The 19006-nt window shown below is 37.4% G+C and overlaps 1 protein-coding gene across 1 annotated transcript in view; it reads right to left on the bottom strand.

Annotated features, from left to right (window-relative positions):
- DST (dystonin) overlaps positions 1-19006 on the bottom strand; it is a 570187-nt gene that overhangs the window by 405878 nt on the left and 145303 nt on the right. The window contains 1 exon segment of the mRNA XM_074310618.1: positions 14164-14371. Coding sequence (XP_074166719.1) covers positions 14164-14371 — 208 coding nt within the window.

Here is a 19006-nt window from a genome sequence, read left to right as displayed (position 1 = left end):
GGAAGGCAACTCAGGCCCTCTATTACCTGGATCTGGAATGAAGCTAAGAGCATATGGCCCTATTGTTGCTTCTTTGTCTCTGGACCCCAGTTTTTAGCTAATGAAGAAGATGGGAGATGGTTGCTGCCAAGTAAGTTTTGAAAGTTTAAAAAAGTAAGCTATGCAAAATCTATGATTAGAGGCCAGGCTGGGTTTCTAGCCAGTCCCAGATTAAGAAACTAGAGCCCTCAGTCAGCTGAGATAGGGACTCACTTATCATTTGGAAGTGCTACATTTGCAAGTGAACTTGGTAGAATGAATGCTACATAAAAATGGTATTAAGTCTGAGCCCCTAGTCCCTAGGAATCAAGGTATAAGAGAGGAAAATGTATCTTCAGATGTGGCTAAGAGTAGATATTTCTGTCCTTGTTGTATAATTAAAGTTAAAATCCTTTGAAATGCTAATTAACATTAAATGGAAAAGGAACATTAATCACAGGCCGTCTAACAATTGAAGGATCAGACCAGAATGAGAACTTGAACTAATAAAATGAAAGTCACTCCCAATTCCTATAATCCTGAGGGGTAGAAGTAACTGGTTTTGCTCTGGACTTAAAATGTAAAATGACTAAACCAAATTATGTGCTTGACCAATTTTTTTTAAATTTTCCCTCACACAAATTAATAGCCAAATTTTAATCATTCTAATTCTCCAGTATTCAACATCTGTCTCCCTTCTCTCCATTTATATGGCCACCATTCTAGTTCAGGCCTTCATTACCTCTAGTCTGAACTAGTACAATAGTTGCACTATACTGAATTATTCTAATTGAATCCCTGACTCTAACATCTCACTCCTTCAATCCATCTCCACACAGCTGTCTAAAAGTACAGGTTTAATCATATCACTTTCTTTCCTCAAGAGATTTGAATGGCTCCCTATTACCTAAAGAATAAAGTACACATTCCTCCATCATTTAAAGTTCTCCACAATATGATTCCAAGCAATCTTTCTAAATTAATTGTACATCTTTTCAAAAGCTATTTCCCATGTCTGTAATCTTCTCCCTTTTTCACTTCAATCTCTTGAGCTCCCATTCAAAATTCAAAACAAGTGCCACACTACAATAGATTCTTACCAATTGCCATCATTCTTTAGTTGTTAATAATTTCCCAACCAAATTTATTTTGGATTTATTTTATTTATTTGTATATTATATTTATGCATCCATGTTCATGTATAATAATAGAAGAATGTAATTTCCTTAAAAATAGGGATTTTTCATTTCTGGCTTTGTATCCACAATGCCTAAGCACATATTTGATGTTTAATAAAGACCTGTTGGGTTGATTTCATACCTCGTGAAACATCTCAGCAAGTAAACATTATAAATATGGAAGGTCGTCATATTTTTCTAAAAAGCCTACACAAAAATAGAGAGATGTTCTAAGAGTATTTATTTTTACTATTCCCTTCACCTTTCTCAGTAGATGTAGAGTGCTATTGAACTAGGATGCCTTTCTATTTGCAACAGTCAATGGCACAAATTCTTAAAGTAAGATTTAAATAAGTGACCTGATGGTAAGACTATGGCTGCCAGGACCTTCTCTTTCCCAGTCAGCTCTGAAGAATTTGGCTTTAGACCTGTTAGATTGTATTATGGTTTCTCATTTCAAGATGACCATTTGGTCAAATATTCCAGTTCCCCACAGCAGTAGCATTCAAATTGAATGCTTCTTCCAAAGCATGCACAAATGAGATAGTATCTTTCAAAAAATTTTGTTCCTTGTGCTACAAATACAAGCTGATAGATCCATGTCATCAGATCTCTTCATATGTCTTGTGTACCTAAGCCTGCTATCATGAGAAAAATAATTTTATCCAAAATTTACCAATTATACTATCCAAGGTGAAAATTAGTTACTTTTTCATTTCCCTCCCTCTGAAAAATGTAAGGCTCATGTAGGGCAAATATTTTTTTTGTCTTTGGATCCTCAAGTGCTTGATATATTATTGTTGGATTGCCTTAGATTAGGGGAGACTTCTAATCAAAGTCTATAAAATGTCTAAATAAGTAATATGGATGAAACAATTATCCAGATCTCTCAACCGTAAGTGAATAATTTTTATAATACCATTGTGGCCAGTCCTATGGATCCTATATTGTCACTGATATTTCTTGGGCACTGCTGAACAGAGAGTAGGAACTAAAGATGGAGATGGAAAAAAACATCTCAGCCCTAACTACGGACTGGTTCTATGTCTACACAACTGTGAAGGAGCTATGTAACATTTGACCTACAAATACGAGTCAGAGTGATCTTACACAAAGAAATTATTGGGAGAAACTAATATTTTTTGGATCTTTGCCAACCAAGCCTGGATAAAGCCAGACTCTAGTAATCCACTGAAATGAAAATTATATTTGAAACAATCCTCAGAGGCAGGCTATCAGCAAACAAATAGATGTGGCCCTGACAAGCAGAAGAGCAAGAGGTGATTCAAAACACCCAAGGCAAAAACTCTCTTTAGAAGGATTTTCTTAAGGAAATAAACTTAATTTTGAAGGCAATTGTCACAATCTATGATACTGCTTTGATTCTTGGGAATATTGTGATTTTTATATTTTAAAAGATTTTGGAGACAATGGCATTAACTTTCAGTTAGAAGGGATCTCAAAAATCAGCTAGTCCAATTTTCTGTGCAGTCTATCTATTGAGGTTAGGACAATTCCCCCAATTTACTGTAATTTGTTAATTTTTTAAAATTGAGAACTAGATCTGTGATTTCACTGATCTAAGGAACTGTTAACAAGGAAACCACTCTACCTGTGCATATCAATAATTAATCTATAGCTTATAGTCTTAGAGAATTGTCAGAGGCATTGAAGGGTGAAGTATTTTGCCAAAGAGTCACACAATCAGGATGTATCAGAGGCAAAACTTAAACCCAAGACTTCATGACTTTGAAACCAGAATATTAGAGATGTATTGGTTTTTAGAGATCAATCCTGCCCTCCATTTTAAACCACCACCATCCCATTCAACTTCAATTTTGCTAAAGAAGAAACTAAAGCCTAGAGAAATTAAATAACTTATCTAGTGTCATTCAGCAAACAGCAGGGCAGGAACTGGACATGTGGCTTCCATCTCTCAAAATGGGATTCTTCCACCTATCCTACCATATTTGATTTGGTTGGGGAACCAACAACTATAGTGATTAAATTATATAATATTATCTAATATGTCAGTAAAGACCTATTACAGAATGACATTTGATTGAAACTTTGATAAAGTTTGAGTGGATGTCATTATGATGAATGAAATAAGTCAAAAAAGTCGGGGAGGGAAGGAGTCTTAGAGAGGCAGTATGGCAGAGTCAATCTTGAAATCCAAAGGATCTGGTTCAAGTCCCAAGTATTCTGACAAGTTACTTAACCAATCAGGCCCCAGGCAACTCTCAAAGAGTAAGAATTGGGGAAGGAAAAAAAAAAAAAAAAAAAAGATGCTGCTGTGCTTTTGGATAGGAAGTTCTGCACCAGGAATTACTTATAACTATGAAATCACAGATCTGGTTTAAAAAAAAAAAACAGGAAGAGAAAACATAAAACCTCACTAAAACATATCCTAGTAGCTGATAGATGTAGATTTAAATGGCATCTCATTAATGTGACCAATGCTTTAGGCCAGTCTAACTCTTTAAAATAAAACAATATTATTTAGGCATTCATCCATTCCTTTGTGCAAATCATTCCATGTGTCTTCCATGCTGAGTTATAAACAAAAATAACATATTTTATTCTATAAAGCAAATGTTCTGGATAATTTATTACAGATATCAAAACAAAGGCATTGCCCTTGACAACCCTTAAAATAAATAATAACAAAGAAGCAATTTTTTTCTTCATGAATAACTGGCTTTATTCAATCCAATTTTGGCAGTGGCTGAGGCAATGTGATTTTATGTTATTGCTTTAAAAAAAAATTGGAGGTCATGGATATTCTGGCTATGAATCAGTTTTATAAGCATCAATAGTAGACTATGAATCAGAATACTGCACAGGTCTCTGTGTAGCAAACAAGTATTCTGTGCTTACCCTAATTTAGCACACAGTTGGCCATTTACAGTCAGAATAAAAGGATCAAGACAGAGAGAGATAAGAATTGGCAGATAATACAAATTATTTAGGATTCATTTGTCATTATTCTTGTTTTTCTACAATGTTCTAGAACATTGAAAACAATCTAAGACCATCTAAGAACTTTGAGCTACCTCAACTCCCAAATAATTTTTCCTCACTTGGCTTCAGTTGATTCTGAGGGTCCATGTTTCAGACAAATTTTGAATTAGTTACAACTGACTCTACCTCTTATATTATACAACAGCTGAGGCACATACTATGACTTGATGACCCCAAAACATTCTTTGTGAACACAAAGCTAGCTATTCTCTGTAACAAGGGTGTGTGCTTGTGTATGTGTATGTACACACAGCCATTCTGAGTTCAAATGGGAGTTCAAAATGCTTGCTATAACATATGCTTTCAAAAGATCACCAATGATAGCTTAAAGTTTAGTAAACCGGCACTCCCCTAGTGAAAGCTTACAATTCTTTTCTGATTAGATCAGCTCCCACAGCAAGTCATCAGTAGAATGAGCACTGTAGTGAGGTCATCCTATTGGGATACTGATGGGAAATCATAACTGGCTTAAAAACACATTGGAAAATAATGTGTTTTCCAGGACTCCAATTTTTTCATGTTGTCCACTAGCCAATATGTCTATCTTCTTTCCAATGATCAAGAGTAATACAATATAGGACAGATCAAGACAAATATTTATTTATATCCAAAAAGAATAAGTAAGCAAAAAAGAAGACATTGAAGAAGACTTTCATTGAAAGTATCTTATTGAAATACTAAATATATAACTGTAAAAGTATTTTAAAAATATTAAAATGCTGAGAATTGTAAATGATTAAGCAAACCGATTAAAATAATTAAGCAATGGTATTTTCAGTTCCTGAATTTCATGTGAAAAATGATATTTTCTATAAAGCATATGCTCTTTGAAAATCTACTTATAACTACATTGATATTTCAACTATTTCTGCTTAAAATCCATAATTCATATTGCATACAAGTAATTAGGTTGGTTAAAAAAACACTTTACTAGAATCTCAGTTTAAGTTTTATAGCAAAATCCATTTTCAATGTATAAATTTTAAAAATTAAATTTAAAAAGATAATTGATTTCTTTCCCAAATGTACTGACCAGTAATGCAAGGTTACTTTTGAGAGATTGTTAGAAAAACAATGATATGGCTTCCCATAAAAAACTGAAGGATTCTCATAACTTACATCAATTTTGTAAATAGTACCAAACCAGTCTTGTATTGTTTCACCTGCTTAGCAGCTTCACTTTGCACAAAGGAATTATAAGTTACTACACTGTTTATATTTCACTCAGACCACCAGAAAGAAAATATTCTTTGTTTTTCAGTTCTTCCTGTTAATTTTTCCCACTAGCATAAAATCATTAACAATTAAATATTAAAACCATTAATGAGTGAAGAGTTGTGTTGCATTTTAACTACTTGATTTTCATCCAGTATATGAAAGGTCTATGACTTAGCCTCACATACTCATTTGAAAAAATGTAATATGGTCTGAATTTCACCGGAAACATAAAAACATTGCTAATGCTGAAAGTCTCTATAACCCACCATACATTTACCAACTATTCAATTTTTTTAATTGTTATAAGAGACGCTACAAAGATATGTTTCAGCTATGCCTTGATATTTACATTCTAGTTCCAAAAAGACTTTAAAAGGTGAAACTTTGTTTTATCTAATAATCTATCTTCACAGTTAAAATTTAACATTAACACAATACTGAAAATCAATGTTTACCAGGTATTTTGTATATGTGTGTCTCTCTATATATAGACACACACACACACATTAAGCTCAGGGAGGAAAAGCACACATAAAATGAACTATATGCAATTAAATTAGAAAGATTTCTCAGTAATTAAAATCCCTCGTTTATCAACCAATTTAGACATTGTCATGTCACGTGAAAACAGGAACCTGTATATACATATATATACACACGAACTTAATTTCAAAGGGAAATGAACTAGTGATCTTTCCAGAAGTGATGCTACGTTTAATGAATTTCAGAAAATGTCTAATTTTCTCTGACATGAACTAATATAGTAAACCAAGCCCGAGCTGCAGCATCTCAAGATAATCTCTTTGGGCTGTCGGAGGTATAGGAGACGCCGGAAAGAATTAGGCGCAGCTTAAGAGCTTTTAGAAAAAAAAGAAAGCATCAGACTCCTCCCTGGCAATAAAGCCCCCTCAAGAAAGCACCACGGTCAATCTAAGGGCGTCTCCGAAGCCGCCACCCCCACCCTGCTGGCTCTGCTCTGGGACTGACGGTATTTCATCTAAAAAGTAGACTAGGGTTTCTACCCACCCACCCCCGCCCCACTATCAGCACCACTATTGGTCCTAACACCTGTTTACTTTTAACCAAAGGTTCTAGGGTTTCTTTCTTTCCTTTTTCCCTCCCCCCCAATAATGTAAAATAAATCCTTAAGAGCTGTCCCTGGAAGGAAATACAGGGCAGTACCCAAGCAGGTCCGAAACCAGCGGAGTCACGGTACCTTTGTATCGCTCCAGGACATCTTCATAAGCCTGGAGGTACTCTTGTTCCTCTACGTAAAGGTATGCAGCCGGGGACAGGTAACCCGCCATGGCTCAAGTTCCTTTCAAAGCTGAAAGATGAGTTCAGCTCTCCCCCCTCCCCACCGGCCCCCGAGGCTGGAATCCACAAGCAGCCTCCAGGACCTAGAGAAGGGGAAGGGGAAGAAAACTGCAGAAGGGGTAGAAGGTTTGAAGCCCAAGGCCAGTGTCGGCCCAGAGAGGTCCAAAGACACGCCCAGGACCCCTCCCCAGCCTGGCTGCCCGAGCAGTTGGCCTAGCCTCCAATGGGAACCCGACTGTGCGCCAGGGGGCGGTGACTTAAGGGACCGGCTGGGCTAGTGTCCGCACAGGGGCCACGCGAACGCCAAGAGCCAGGCTGAAGAGGAGAAAGCGGGGTAAGCACTGCACTCCACTGCAGAACGCCGACGGGGAAGGCGGATCAGGAGAGGTGCCCACTCACTCTTCTTTTCTTCCGCACCCTGCGGAAGGAGCAATGCAAAGATGCTCGGTTTCTCACAAGGGGAAAGAGATCCTGCCTGAGCTCTGGGATGCGTTTTTCAATTGCGGCATTTCGGGCCGCCGCAGAAGCAAAGGCAGCAGGCGGGTGGGTGCTTCGGCGGAGGATGAGAGCGAAAGAAAGGAGATGGAAGGGAGTAGAGCACGAGAAGGTCCGCCAGGGCTTCGGCCCCTCCCTTCAATGTAATGCTGCAGGGCCCCCTGGCTCGGACAGCTCTCCCCGCCTCTCTCTGCAGCCCACTCTTTCCACCCTGGTTTATCACCTCATTTAAGCACGCCCACTCCCGGAGACCAGCAGGCCGGCCCCGGAACCCAAAAGGCGAGGTTGCTATTTGGGACCCACAACAGGTGTCCTGGAAACCCAGTCATGCAAAGGGGCAAGCGAGGGCGGCTGCATTTGCCCTCCCAGGAGGAGGAGAAGGAGGAGGAGAAAGGGGTGGGAAATAATTTTTCCCAGCCTAGTGAAATAAGGGGGTCGTCTCTGCCTTCGTCTAATCTGGAGCATCTGTTTGGCCAGTTCAAGGCCTGGGTGCCACTGAGAAGCCTCCCAAGGGACGAGCTGCAGAGGAGAGCAAATTGCCTCTGCAGGTGGCCCCACAGCTCAGAGCTGTGACAGCAGGAGCGGCGCCTGCGCTCCAGCTGTCTCCCGATGGCCCATCCCAGAACCCGCCCTACTGAGGACTTATCAGCCCATCCAGGTTCCTCCTCCTCCTTCTCCTCCTCCTACCTCCCCCCCACCCGCGCCTTCAGAACCACTCGGGCTCCTTCTGTTTGTCTCACACGTACAATTCAATTCGAGCAGCTACAGCATCAGCACTACCCTAGATTGCTACCCATTTCCCTTCTTTCTTCATGACAATTTAAAGTCATTTGGTGACCAAGGGACCGTTCCCTTCAATCTTGAATGCACTTCCATTTTCCAGGAGCTAATTAAACTAACTTTTCCATCCTTTTCCCCTTCTCCAACACCTAACATATTAACATGGGTTTCATGTTAATGTCCTCCAAAGCCTACTGAGCCTTTTAAGATTGTTTCCCCTTAGAACCACTCTACAATTGATAAATGGTCAAATTATATGAACAGGCAATTTTGAGAGGAAGAAATCCAGGCTTTCAGTAGCCTCATAAAAATGTCTAACTAATAATTAGAAAAACATAAGTTAAAAACAACCTGGAGGTCCCATCATCCTCCACTCATCAAATTGTTAAAGCTGACAAAAGGAAAATAACAAATGTTAGAGCAGCTTCAGGAAACAGGCACATCGATGCCTTGGTGAAGCTGAGAATAGGTCCTGCCATTCTGAGTAATTTGGAACTATGCCCCAAAAGTGTGCATACCCTTTGACTCAGAGATTCTACTTCAAGGCCTAGATATCTCAAAGAATCAAAGAAAAAAAGGAAGGGATATGTGTATACAAATAAAATTTACAGCAGCTTCCCCCCCCCCCCAGAGGTAAATAGCTGGAAACTAAAGAGATGCCCGTTGATTTTAAAATGGTTGAATAAATTAGAGAAAATGACTGGAATTCTATTATGCCATAATAGCTAAAGGGATTTTTCAGAGAAATCTGGAAAGATGAACATGAAAATATGTAGAATTAAAAGAACAGAACAGGAAAAATAATTTTTATAATAAAAAACTATAGAGACAAAGAACTTTGGAAAAATTTAACTGATCATTCTATTGACCAACATGATTCCAGAGAGCCAATGAAGAAGCATGCTATCCATGCTATTGTGGATCCAGGTTACAAAATGAGATGTTTTAGGCATGACCAATGAGATTTGTTTTGCTTGACTATTAATATTTGATATAAGAGTTTTGTTTTACTTTTCTTCCCCCCCCCCAATAGTATATAGGAAGGTAGGAGAGGAAGAAAACAAATTTTCTGATGATTGAATATTCAAAATAAAAGGAGGGGCTCTTATTCTCCAACATTCATTCTCCAAGGTTTTATTCTCCACTAGCTCCCCCATTTGTCAGTTATTACTTCATACACATTTTGATGCCTTTTTTTTTTTTTTTTGGACCTGACCTATGTTTTCATTGACATAGAGAAACCACTGTGAAGAAATTCCCTCTACCAAAGCAAACTGGAAATTATTCTGCAACTTAAATCTTAGAGAATTATTTAGGAATATTGATAGATTAAGTGCCTTTCCCAGGATCTAAAACCAGTATATGTCAAATGTAGGTTCTGAATCTCTCAGTTCAAATCTTCTTGATTCAACTTCTTGAATCCCAGTCTGAACTATTCTTTCTATAATAATATCCTATCCCTCTACATTGCCATGCTTATGAGATAATTTATGAGTGAATTATTTTTACATTAGTCCTAATGGAAAGAATAATTATTAGTTTCTGAGGACTTGGGTTGGGCTACCATCTCTGTTATTCCCCTACCTCGATGACCTGGGGGAAGTCATTAACAGAGAGCAGATTGAATGCTTTGAAAATGATTGGGAAATCTAAATGATTTCTAGGTCTCTTCCAGTTTTGTATCCAAGGATTGTAGATCCCTTCAATTGACAGCTCAGTCCACTTGTGCTGGAATGTAAACTACTTGAAGACAAGGACTATCTTTTTTATTTTATCTTCATATTCCCAGCACTTAGCACAGTGGCATACACACACGGTAAGTGCATAATGTTTTTTGATTGGCATATATGTTATCAGGATGTCATTAAATCTTGTATTGCTTAAACTTATAAAGTCTTTGAGACCAGAGCCTAATGTTTCACCTTATTTGTGTAGCAGAGAGATTGAACTAGAGTACTTATCATGGATCTGAGCGTTCATACTTTGGCTCAGGGAGGAAGGAAACATGCTCACCCTTTAACCTTGGAGACACATAAAAACCCATCAGGATCCAATAGTAAAGCCAAAGTTTTTGTTCCTCCCAATGGAAGCAAAGTAAATATACTCAGTTCCACAAATATTCTCCTCCTCTATATAAATATACAAAGACAAGTAATATCTAAATTAGTATTATGTACATAACATTAAGCTCAACTAGGTGGTGCAGTAGATAGAATGTATTACCTGGAATCATGAAGACCTGAGTTCAAATATGGCCTCAGATATTTATTAGCTGTATAAGCCTAGGCAAGTCACTTAATCCTCTTTGCCTCAGTTTTCTCATCTGTAAAGTGAGCTAAAGAAGGAAAGGGCAAACCACTCCAGTATCTTTGTCGGAAAAAACAAAAACAAACAAACAAACAAACAAAAAACCCTAAGGGGTCATGAAGAATCAGAAACGACAGAAAACCACCACCACCTAACATTAGTTTGAATGAACTTTATGCATACCTAAACCAGTAAGAATGGATCATACTCCTAATATTCTCTCAACTCAATTCTTCTCAAACTCCAAAGACCTAAGAATTTCTCTAGAATATCCATATCTCTAGAACCAAGAGTTTCTATCTGTATTGGGTTTTTTAATACTACAAAATCTATCTTTTAAGCTAGTATATTCAAAGATGACCTTTGTGTCTATACTAGCACTCCTTGACTGAAAATATCCTATTTATATATATATATATAGATATATATAGATATATATCTATATATATATATATTTTATGCATATTAAACAGTTGGCTTGAACTGTGCCTTTTAGCTCCCCCAAGAGAGTAAAGAGTGTTCTTGCAGTTACCATATTTCCGTATTATCTTGATCCATGTCCAGAAGTTTCTTACTTTTAGAGTGAGGACTGAGTCATTTTTAAATTTTTGTTTCCTCTGGACCTATACAGTGTTTTACCTATTAGAGGCACTTAAGAAATATTTGCTGGATTTAATGTAGCTATCTGTTGCCATATAGTTATAATAAGCTGGCCTAGGAACTAACCATCATTTATAAGATTGTTACTGTGGCCAAAAAAATAAAAATTAAAAAATTAAAAATTAAAGGAAACCAACAATGAACTTAAAATTAACAACTGTACTTATAATAATTACAGCAAGGATTCTGGTCATCTTAGGAAAGTCACTTATGCTCTATGGACCTCAGTTTCCTCATCTGTAAAGTAAGGAAATTGGAATAAAGTATTTCTAAAATCCCTTCTAGCTATAAGAATTCATGATATGTGTAAATTTTTAGAATATGTCACTGTAAATGTTTCTTTGAAAATATCAAAATAATTTACCTATATAATTTTGAAGCATGGGAGTGTTCTCTAAGGTCAAAGGCACATGAAGGCTAGCAATTTGATCACTTATGACTATTCATACACAGGTATATGTATATGTACATATAAATATATACATATATAATTTTTCTGCCTTTGATACACACTCAGACACATTCCATTTTACATCCCCATTCTTTTGCATAGATTGTCTCCATGCCTAGAATCAACCAATCAATCAATATTTATTAAGTGCCTCCTAGACTAAGTGTTAGAATATATTCCTTCCTTCCCGTCACAATTTAGAATCCCTAACTTCTTTTTAAGGTGATACAACTATGCTGCCTCCTATGTCAGGCTTTTCTGGATTTCCCCCACTAATCTAGTCTAGGCCTTTCTTGAGTCAGGAGACCAGGATTCATGCTAGTATCTTCCAGACACCAAAATTAGCTTATATTTACTTTTTTTATATTTATATTATATTTATATTTTTTATATTTATTTTGTATTTTATATTTTTATATTTATATTATGTTTATATTTTTATATATTTTTTATCACAGTGAATTTATTTTATTCAATCTAAATTTATGATAACATAATATACAGGTATAATATAATTAGACATATGCAAAATGATTAACTCGTTAATACCTTGTAAACAAATTCAATTTTTATCACTTTTTTGCTGAGAAAAAAAAAACCAAAACAAAATACATCTCAAAAGAAAATATAGCATAACTGGTAAAGAACTCCAGATGTTCCCTTCCCCCTTCCCCCAAGTCCTCCGAATTTAAAAGTGTTTAGAGTTATTCAATATATTAAGTCATTTTGTACTTATTTGTGTACATGCTGTTTCTCTGAGGACAATGTAAGTTGAAGGCAGGATGGTTTCCATTTTTGTCCTTGTATCTTCATTCTCTAGTACAATGACTAGCATATAGTAGGGGCTTAATTAATGCTTGCTTAATTGATTCATTGGTTAGATTTGTACATCATTTCCTACTATGCAATACAGCTCCCCCTTTTTTTTGAATTCAGTGTCTACAAGCAGCCTCTTTTTTCATCATCTGTACCATATTCAATTCAATTACATTACATTACGTTACATTACCACCAAAAGCAGAATATACATCACCGCCATCATTACCTAAATACTTAGGCCAATACTATCTCCTACTAATAAACACTCACAGCAAACACCACATCTGTGTTCTCCAGACCTTTGTCTAATGTGTATAGGCTCCAGCACCTCTTTTCATCACCATAGTCTTTTTTTCTTTTTCTTTTTTAACTGTGCTATTCACATCTGACCCCAGCAACAATTCCCTTCTTCCCTCTACTTCATACAGCAAAAAAAAATTTTTACAAGGAAATGACACTGATAGGCAGCTAAACACATTTGGCAGACTCAGGAAAGGCTGTGTGCTAAGACTGGAATAGATACTTTTTTTTACTTTTGGCTCTCTCAGACTTTCCTTCGCTCTCTCACTTTGTTCCAAAACACCCTTGATCCTTTTCCCCTTTCCCATCCCTCTTCCCATTTCCTTGTAGACAAGGGAGACAAGCCAGCATCTCCATAATACAAGCCAAAAGCTGTTGCCCCAGAAACCTGGACTAGGAAGCTACTGGCTCTGGATTGTTTGCTTTTCCTGTAATCATAAAAGTGCTCATGGGGGGACTTAAGGGGGAGACTGATTCATTCTCTGTCTGCTGCAGCAATGGCCTGGATCCTAGATACAGGCATCTTGGCTAGTCCCCTGCAGGCCCCCCTGGATGAACAGCAAAGTACCAACTTTGTATTGTAGTGAAAAGGCAAGAACAGCTTCTAAAAGAGGGTGTGGGAGGGGTCATAGGACTTGGAGTTGGGGGCTGGGAATGGGGGAGAGGAGGAGGAAAAAAGAAGTAAAAACTGAATACTGCAACAGCAACTCAAAAGGCCTTTTAAAGAAAAAGCCACCCGGAGCACACCCAATCCAACTCCCATTACATTAGCAAGATGCTTTGGAAATAAAGTGAGGGAACAAAAACCTCAACTAGTAACACACAGAGACACACTCATCACAGTGTTAAAGTATTAATTTACATACTCTTATCAGCTTTCAGCTGGGCAAACAAGCTCTCCGTCCTGTTTCAGCTTTTACTACCTAGGCAAGAGAACACCAAGTGTAACTGAGGATCAGCAGCTCCTCCCTTATATTAATTAATCAGGGCCTCTGGACTGTGGAGCCCTGAGCAGAGTATACTGTTCAAAAGCTGATTCGGACACAGGTTTTGCCAGAGGTGCTTCCGAAAAGGTTAAGGGAAATGGTTCAGATGACCCAGAGTCTTTCATCCAGGAATATAGAGAAACCCAAACTTGTACCTCTATCTAGATGCAAATGCCAATTTGGGATGCTCTCTTTTCTTTCCGAGTTCCCTGGCTAGCAAACACACACGGAGAATTCACCAGAGTTAATACTTTTAAATTGTCACACTGTCTAATGCATTTGGATTATGAAAGTTTAATGCAGATGCCTGTCGATACTTCCTTTCATTTAAGAGGCATTGATTCACTCAACCAGAGAACAGAACCAAATAGCTTAGTCACTACTCAGAGCATGGAAGACTGTTCTCTCCATAAAGAAGGTAAACAAAACAATTCCACCGCTGGCACCCTCCCCCACTTTTGGCACAAAATCTCTGCAATGTACATTCTTTCAATCATTTGACCTCCCTTGTAAAAAACAAACTGATGACTCTCCACGACACTCACCCCTTTCCTCCCCCCCACCTCCAGCTCCCAGCTCCCCTCCCCCTCCTCTCTCCCGATTCCCTTACCTGCTATCCTCAGCACAGCTCTCTCTGCAGGATCCAGCACCGAACCACCTTGAATCTTTCTCTTAGACCTCTCATGCTTGGGGAGATTCCAGGGTAATGTGTCCCCTGGAGCTGGGGATGCAGAGCCTGATTTCTGACTGAAATCATCTTCATCAGAAAAATCCGCAGAGGAAGACATAGAGCAGCGATAGGAAGCGTTCCCAGAGCTCTGAGGAGAATGACACAGAGAGCATTAGCAACTACACTCACACACGCACAGATGTCCTTCGATCTCAGCACACCCAGGGAGCTCTGGTGCTCTGCATCCTCCTCCCTTGGCTAGGGGGGACAAATTCAATCAAAGCAAACACAGGGCTCACCATTTCCCCCCCCTCAGATAGCTCTCAGATGACAACAGTAATCCTGACAGTAAAAAAGCGTGAGAGATTCACGCAGAAAAAGTGTATGGCCTGTGGTCAGGCAACCAGCTCACAAATGACTGGCCCAACAATAAAGCCAGGATCAACAGTCTTCCTGATCACAAATCTGTAGTATTTGGCTCCCCCAACCGGACAAAGGAAGATTTTCCGGACGAGGCTACCGGTTAATTCATTAAGGCAATTGTCCCTAAGTTTGAAAAACAAAACAGAAATACAGGATCTTGCTTTCTAACTGCTTCATGATTAGTGAAGCCTCGCCAATGGAAGCTTTTCCAAAAAGGCCTCCTATAGTCAGCCCCCTTTTCTCCTGAATTTTCTCCATAGCAGGTTATCAGAAAAGTGTCTGGAAGGCATAGCAAGGAGGGAGGACAGGCTGTTTCTCAGAACAGCCCTTCTCAAGACAGGGAGAGAGCACAAAAGGCCATTCTCATAAGTCCTCTGCCAAGGCAGCTCCCATAAACAAACGTCCGAACCAAGTTTTGAGTCCTTGAAACATTTTACACTTTCAATAAAGTTGTCACATCCAGTAATGCAGACATTGGCAGGAAACAGCCATTTCTGAGCTGCCGATCGTTTCACAATGAAATGGCAAATGGGATGCTTTTACAAGAGCCTTTAAGATGATGGGTGATATTCTATTCATCTATTATAGGCCAGTCTTTGTACAAAGGGTCACGGACGTTATGCACACAGGAAAATGACCTCTGATGTTACTTATTCCTTCCTGTCTTACAGAACAAAATTTACTGACAGATTATGTTATATTTACTGATGTAAACTACTATGACAAGGAAATGACTACAATCTTCAGTCCCCAGCAGGACTATAAGCGAAACAATGGTCAGTGGAAGGGGGAGAGTTTTCATCCCTGTGTTGAGATCATCACTTTAGTGATGCAGAGAGTAAGAATCCAAGACTGGAAAAACTTTAAGCCGTTCAGGGTCACCAATTGTGAGGAAGCAACTAGCATCCAGGAATCAGTGAGGCAGGTTTCAATCTAAGCAAAAAACACTGTTCTGCCCACCAAGTAGAGATGGTTGCTCAAGCAGCAAACAATGGGTTCTGGAAGCTCTGTCCAAAACCACCTACCTAAAAAGAGAAACTCAGCAGGAATAGGAAAACCCAGCAGTCTATTCAATCTCATATGAACATTTTGGAGGAGAGGACTAAAATCATAATTTTAAATAGTGTATAATATATTATATAACATGGAATTTAATGTTATCTCTGCAGTTTTATTTTCTCTTACAAAGCAGTTTTCTGCTTATTTCATTTCATAGGAAATCACCTAAATAAATATAATGAATTTTATTTTGTGCTTTTTCATCATATTTTAAATAAATAGATTATATTGATTTTCTGTATCATGTGGTCATAGACCACAGAGAACTGCAAATTAGTCACAGCACTATTACCAATCTAATTTATTTTTTTCTGCTTTTCTAAAAATCATCTTGAGCTCCCCAAGGTTCTGTTGTTTGTTGAATCACTAGAGAGGGATGACATTCTTAGAGACTCTTAAAAGGGTATTGGATTTCTTTGAGAGCCTTTCTCTCCTTCCTTAAAATGACTTCATACCTGCCCTTACTTAAGGACACATTTTATCTGTGAGATTATATTTCTTATTGTTACATGAACTATTTTTGTAACCAGTGTAATTTGACTGGGCATGTTTGTAGATAAATGGGCAAATTAGTAGCAAAAAGTAATTCTTTTCCAAAACAACTAATTTATTCCCAGCCTTCTTTTTAACTAAATGAGAAAGAAAATAAGCTGTTGTCACAACTGGGTGAACAATGGAATTCCCATTATGCTTTTACATGAATACCATTAATCACATGCAACCAGATGGTTACAAAATTACTACCACTGGACCCAGGGGTGCCAGCCAGAGCAGACCTAATCATGTTAGTGATGTACAGATAAAAGAAGGAAAGAAAATAAAACACAAAAGGCAAAAAGACTTCTCAGAAGGAAATCACTAAAAGGGACTTGTGTATATACATATTTGCATGTATGTGTATGTAAGCACACATATATACACGCACATAAACTTTCCAAGCTGCTTATTTAAAAAAGATTATATCAATAGAAAGTCATAAATAAAGACTAGATCATTTAAAACCACATATTCTACACCTCTAAACTGGTGCAAGATTTGAAAAGAAACTATTTTAAAATAGTCCCAGTTGAACTTTTATAATCATTTTAATGTATATACAATGCATGATACTGATAATCTGGAAGACCAAGGAAGAATGTTTTGGATGGGCTTTGGGTAAAGCCCATTCTGTGATTTCATTAGTGAAAAGAGTTCTAGGTGAGGATTTCTTTTACCAATACAAAGTATCATCTTCTTTGTAACTTATGGCCGCAGTTGCTTGGGACCCCGAGAAGTTAAACGATTTTTCCAAGGTCATACAACCAGTGTACAACAGAAGGGAAATTTGAAATCAGGGCCTCCTGACTCAATGGTCAGTTCTTTTATCACTAAACCATGACATTTCTCTGGAATTGATCACAATTTCTAGATGAAAAACAATTATCTATTTTATAATTATGGATAGAGACAGGGATGAAAATTGTTAAATTTTCAGTATGAGCATTTACACTTTGGAAGTTAAGAAATGCCACAAATTTGAGCTTTGTTTATTATTTTGTTAATTATTTAGACTTTAAAAAGTAAGGGAGAAAAGACTTTTTAAAATGCGGAAACTTAAAATATGTCACGAGTACTGATTTTTCCCAGAGAGTTGGTTGTTAAATATTTACCATCATGCCAGGAGTCTTCACAAAATCACTCCAACTTCCCAAACTCTCAATGACAGAAATTCTACTGCTGGAGCTTCCTCTTTGCTTTCACTTCAGGGATTGCTCCTCATTTAAAATGTTTTTGCTTTTTTTTTTTTTTTTTTTTTAATACTCTTTAGTATTGCCTCTTCCCAGTATTCTCAAGGATGTCCTCTAGGACTAGAAAATCAAAAGTAAGTTCAACTGGCACCATTTACACACACAGAGCACACATCACAAACTATCATTCTCTCTTTCTCTCTCTCTCTCTCTCTCTCTCTCTCTCTCTCTCTCTCTCTCTCTCTCTCTCTCTCTCTCTCTCTCTCTCTTTTCTTTGTAAATATCAATTACCTAAAATGGATCATTAATACCTTAGGAGAATAATTTTTCTCAGTGAATACTCAGCTTCCCAGAACCATATCTCATCCCAGCAAACATTACATAAGGGCTGCAGGGATGAGCCAGCTTCCAAAGTAAAGGATATATATTCAGAAAGGAAAATATACTGGCCCTAGAGGAGATGTGCAATATGGCAAGAGCACAGTGTAGGGAATTTAGGGAGTGTAGGCCTTATTATTACTAGTCTCCAGATACAAAATTATTCCCACCACTACCTCCTTTCATGAATTGATATTTTTATTGATATTTTCTTGGCAGAAGGTCCTTAATAACAACAAAAACAAAAACAAAACTAACTAAAATAAATAAATAAAAAGAGGGAAAAACAAAAGAATTAGTTAAAACCTACAATCAGAGTAATAAGAGGAAATAAAACTTTTGTCTTCCAGGAAAGAAAAAACATCTATACAAAAAATATATAGAGAAAATAAAGGAAACATATAAAAACAAACAAACCATGGATTTGAGAATAATCTGGACAAGAGAAGAAATAAGGAGGAAGCCAAAGTAAATTAACACTTCTTGAAAAGGACCTTGACACAAAAGTGCAAGAAATAAACCAAGAAAACTGTCTTATAGAACATGAGAGGAAAGTAGAAATAGAAAAAAAAAAAAAAAAAAAAAACCAAAACAAAACAAAAAACAAACAAAAAAAACAAACACTGATTCCCACTTCAACAGGATCCTTTATGGAAATCACATTATTGCCAATTTCCAAACAGCCAGATTAAAGAGAAAATTTTGCAAGAAGGAAGGGAAAAAAATTCAAATATACTGGAGCTACAATTAGAATTGCATAGGATTTATCAACAACCACAATAAAAGACTGCAGGTACTGGAATCATATCCACTGACAATCAAAAGAACTAGGTAGGCCTGCAGCCAAAAATATCATATCCAGCAAAATTATATATAATCTTGAATGAGAAAAATGGGACATTCAAAGAACTTGCAGATTTTGTGGACTTTTTATCAACCAAACCTGACCTTAGTAGAAAATTTAACATATAAGAGCCAATATCAAAATAGCAATTTCAAGGAATTCAATATGGAAAAATTGCTTATTTTTTAACATGGGAAATGTATGGCATATATTTAAGATTAACATTAACAATAGGACAGCTCAACAGAAAGACTGGGGCAGAATTAAGGTAAAAATAGTAATTATGTATACAAATGAGGTGTAAAGGAAGAATAAACAGAGAGGTATTAGAGAGGGAAGAAGGGCTCATAAT

The sequence above is a fragment of the Sminthopsis crassicaudata genome, chromosome 4 (genome assembly GCF_048593235.1).
Source record: "Sminthopsis crassicaudata isolate SCR6 chromosome 4, ASM4859323v1, whole genome shotgun sequence".
Classification (NCBI taxonomy): domain Eukaryota; kingdom Metazoa; phylum Chordata; class Mammalia; order Dasyuromorphia; family Dasyuridae; genus Sminthopsis; species Sminthopsis crassicaudata.
The sequence above is the reverse complement of the archived record's forward strand: the minus strand, read 5'-3'. Positions and strand labels throughout refer to the sequence as shown.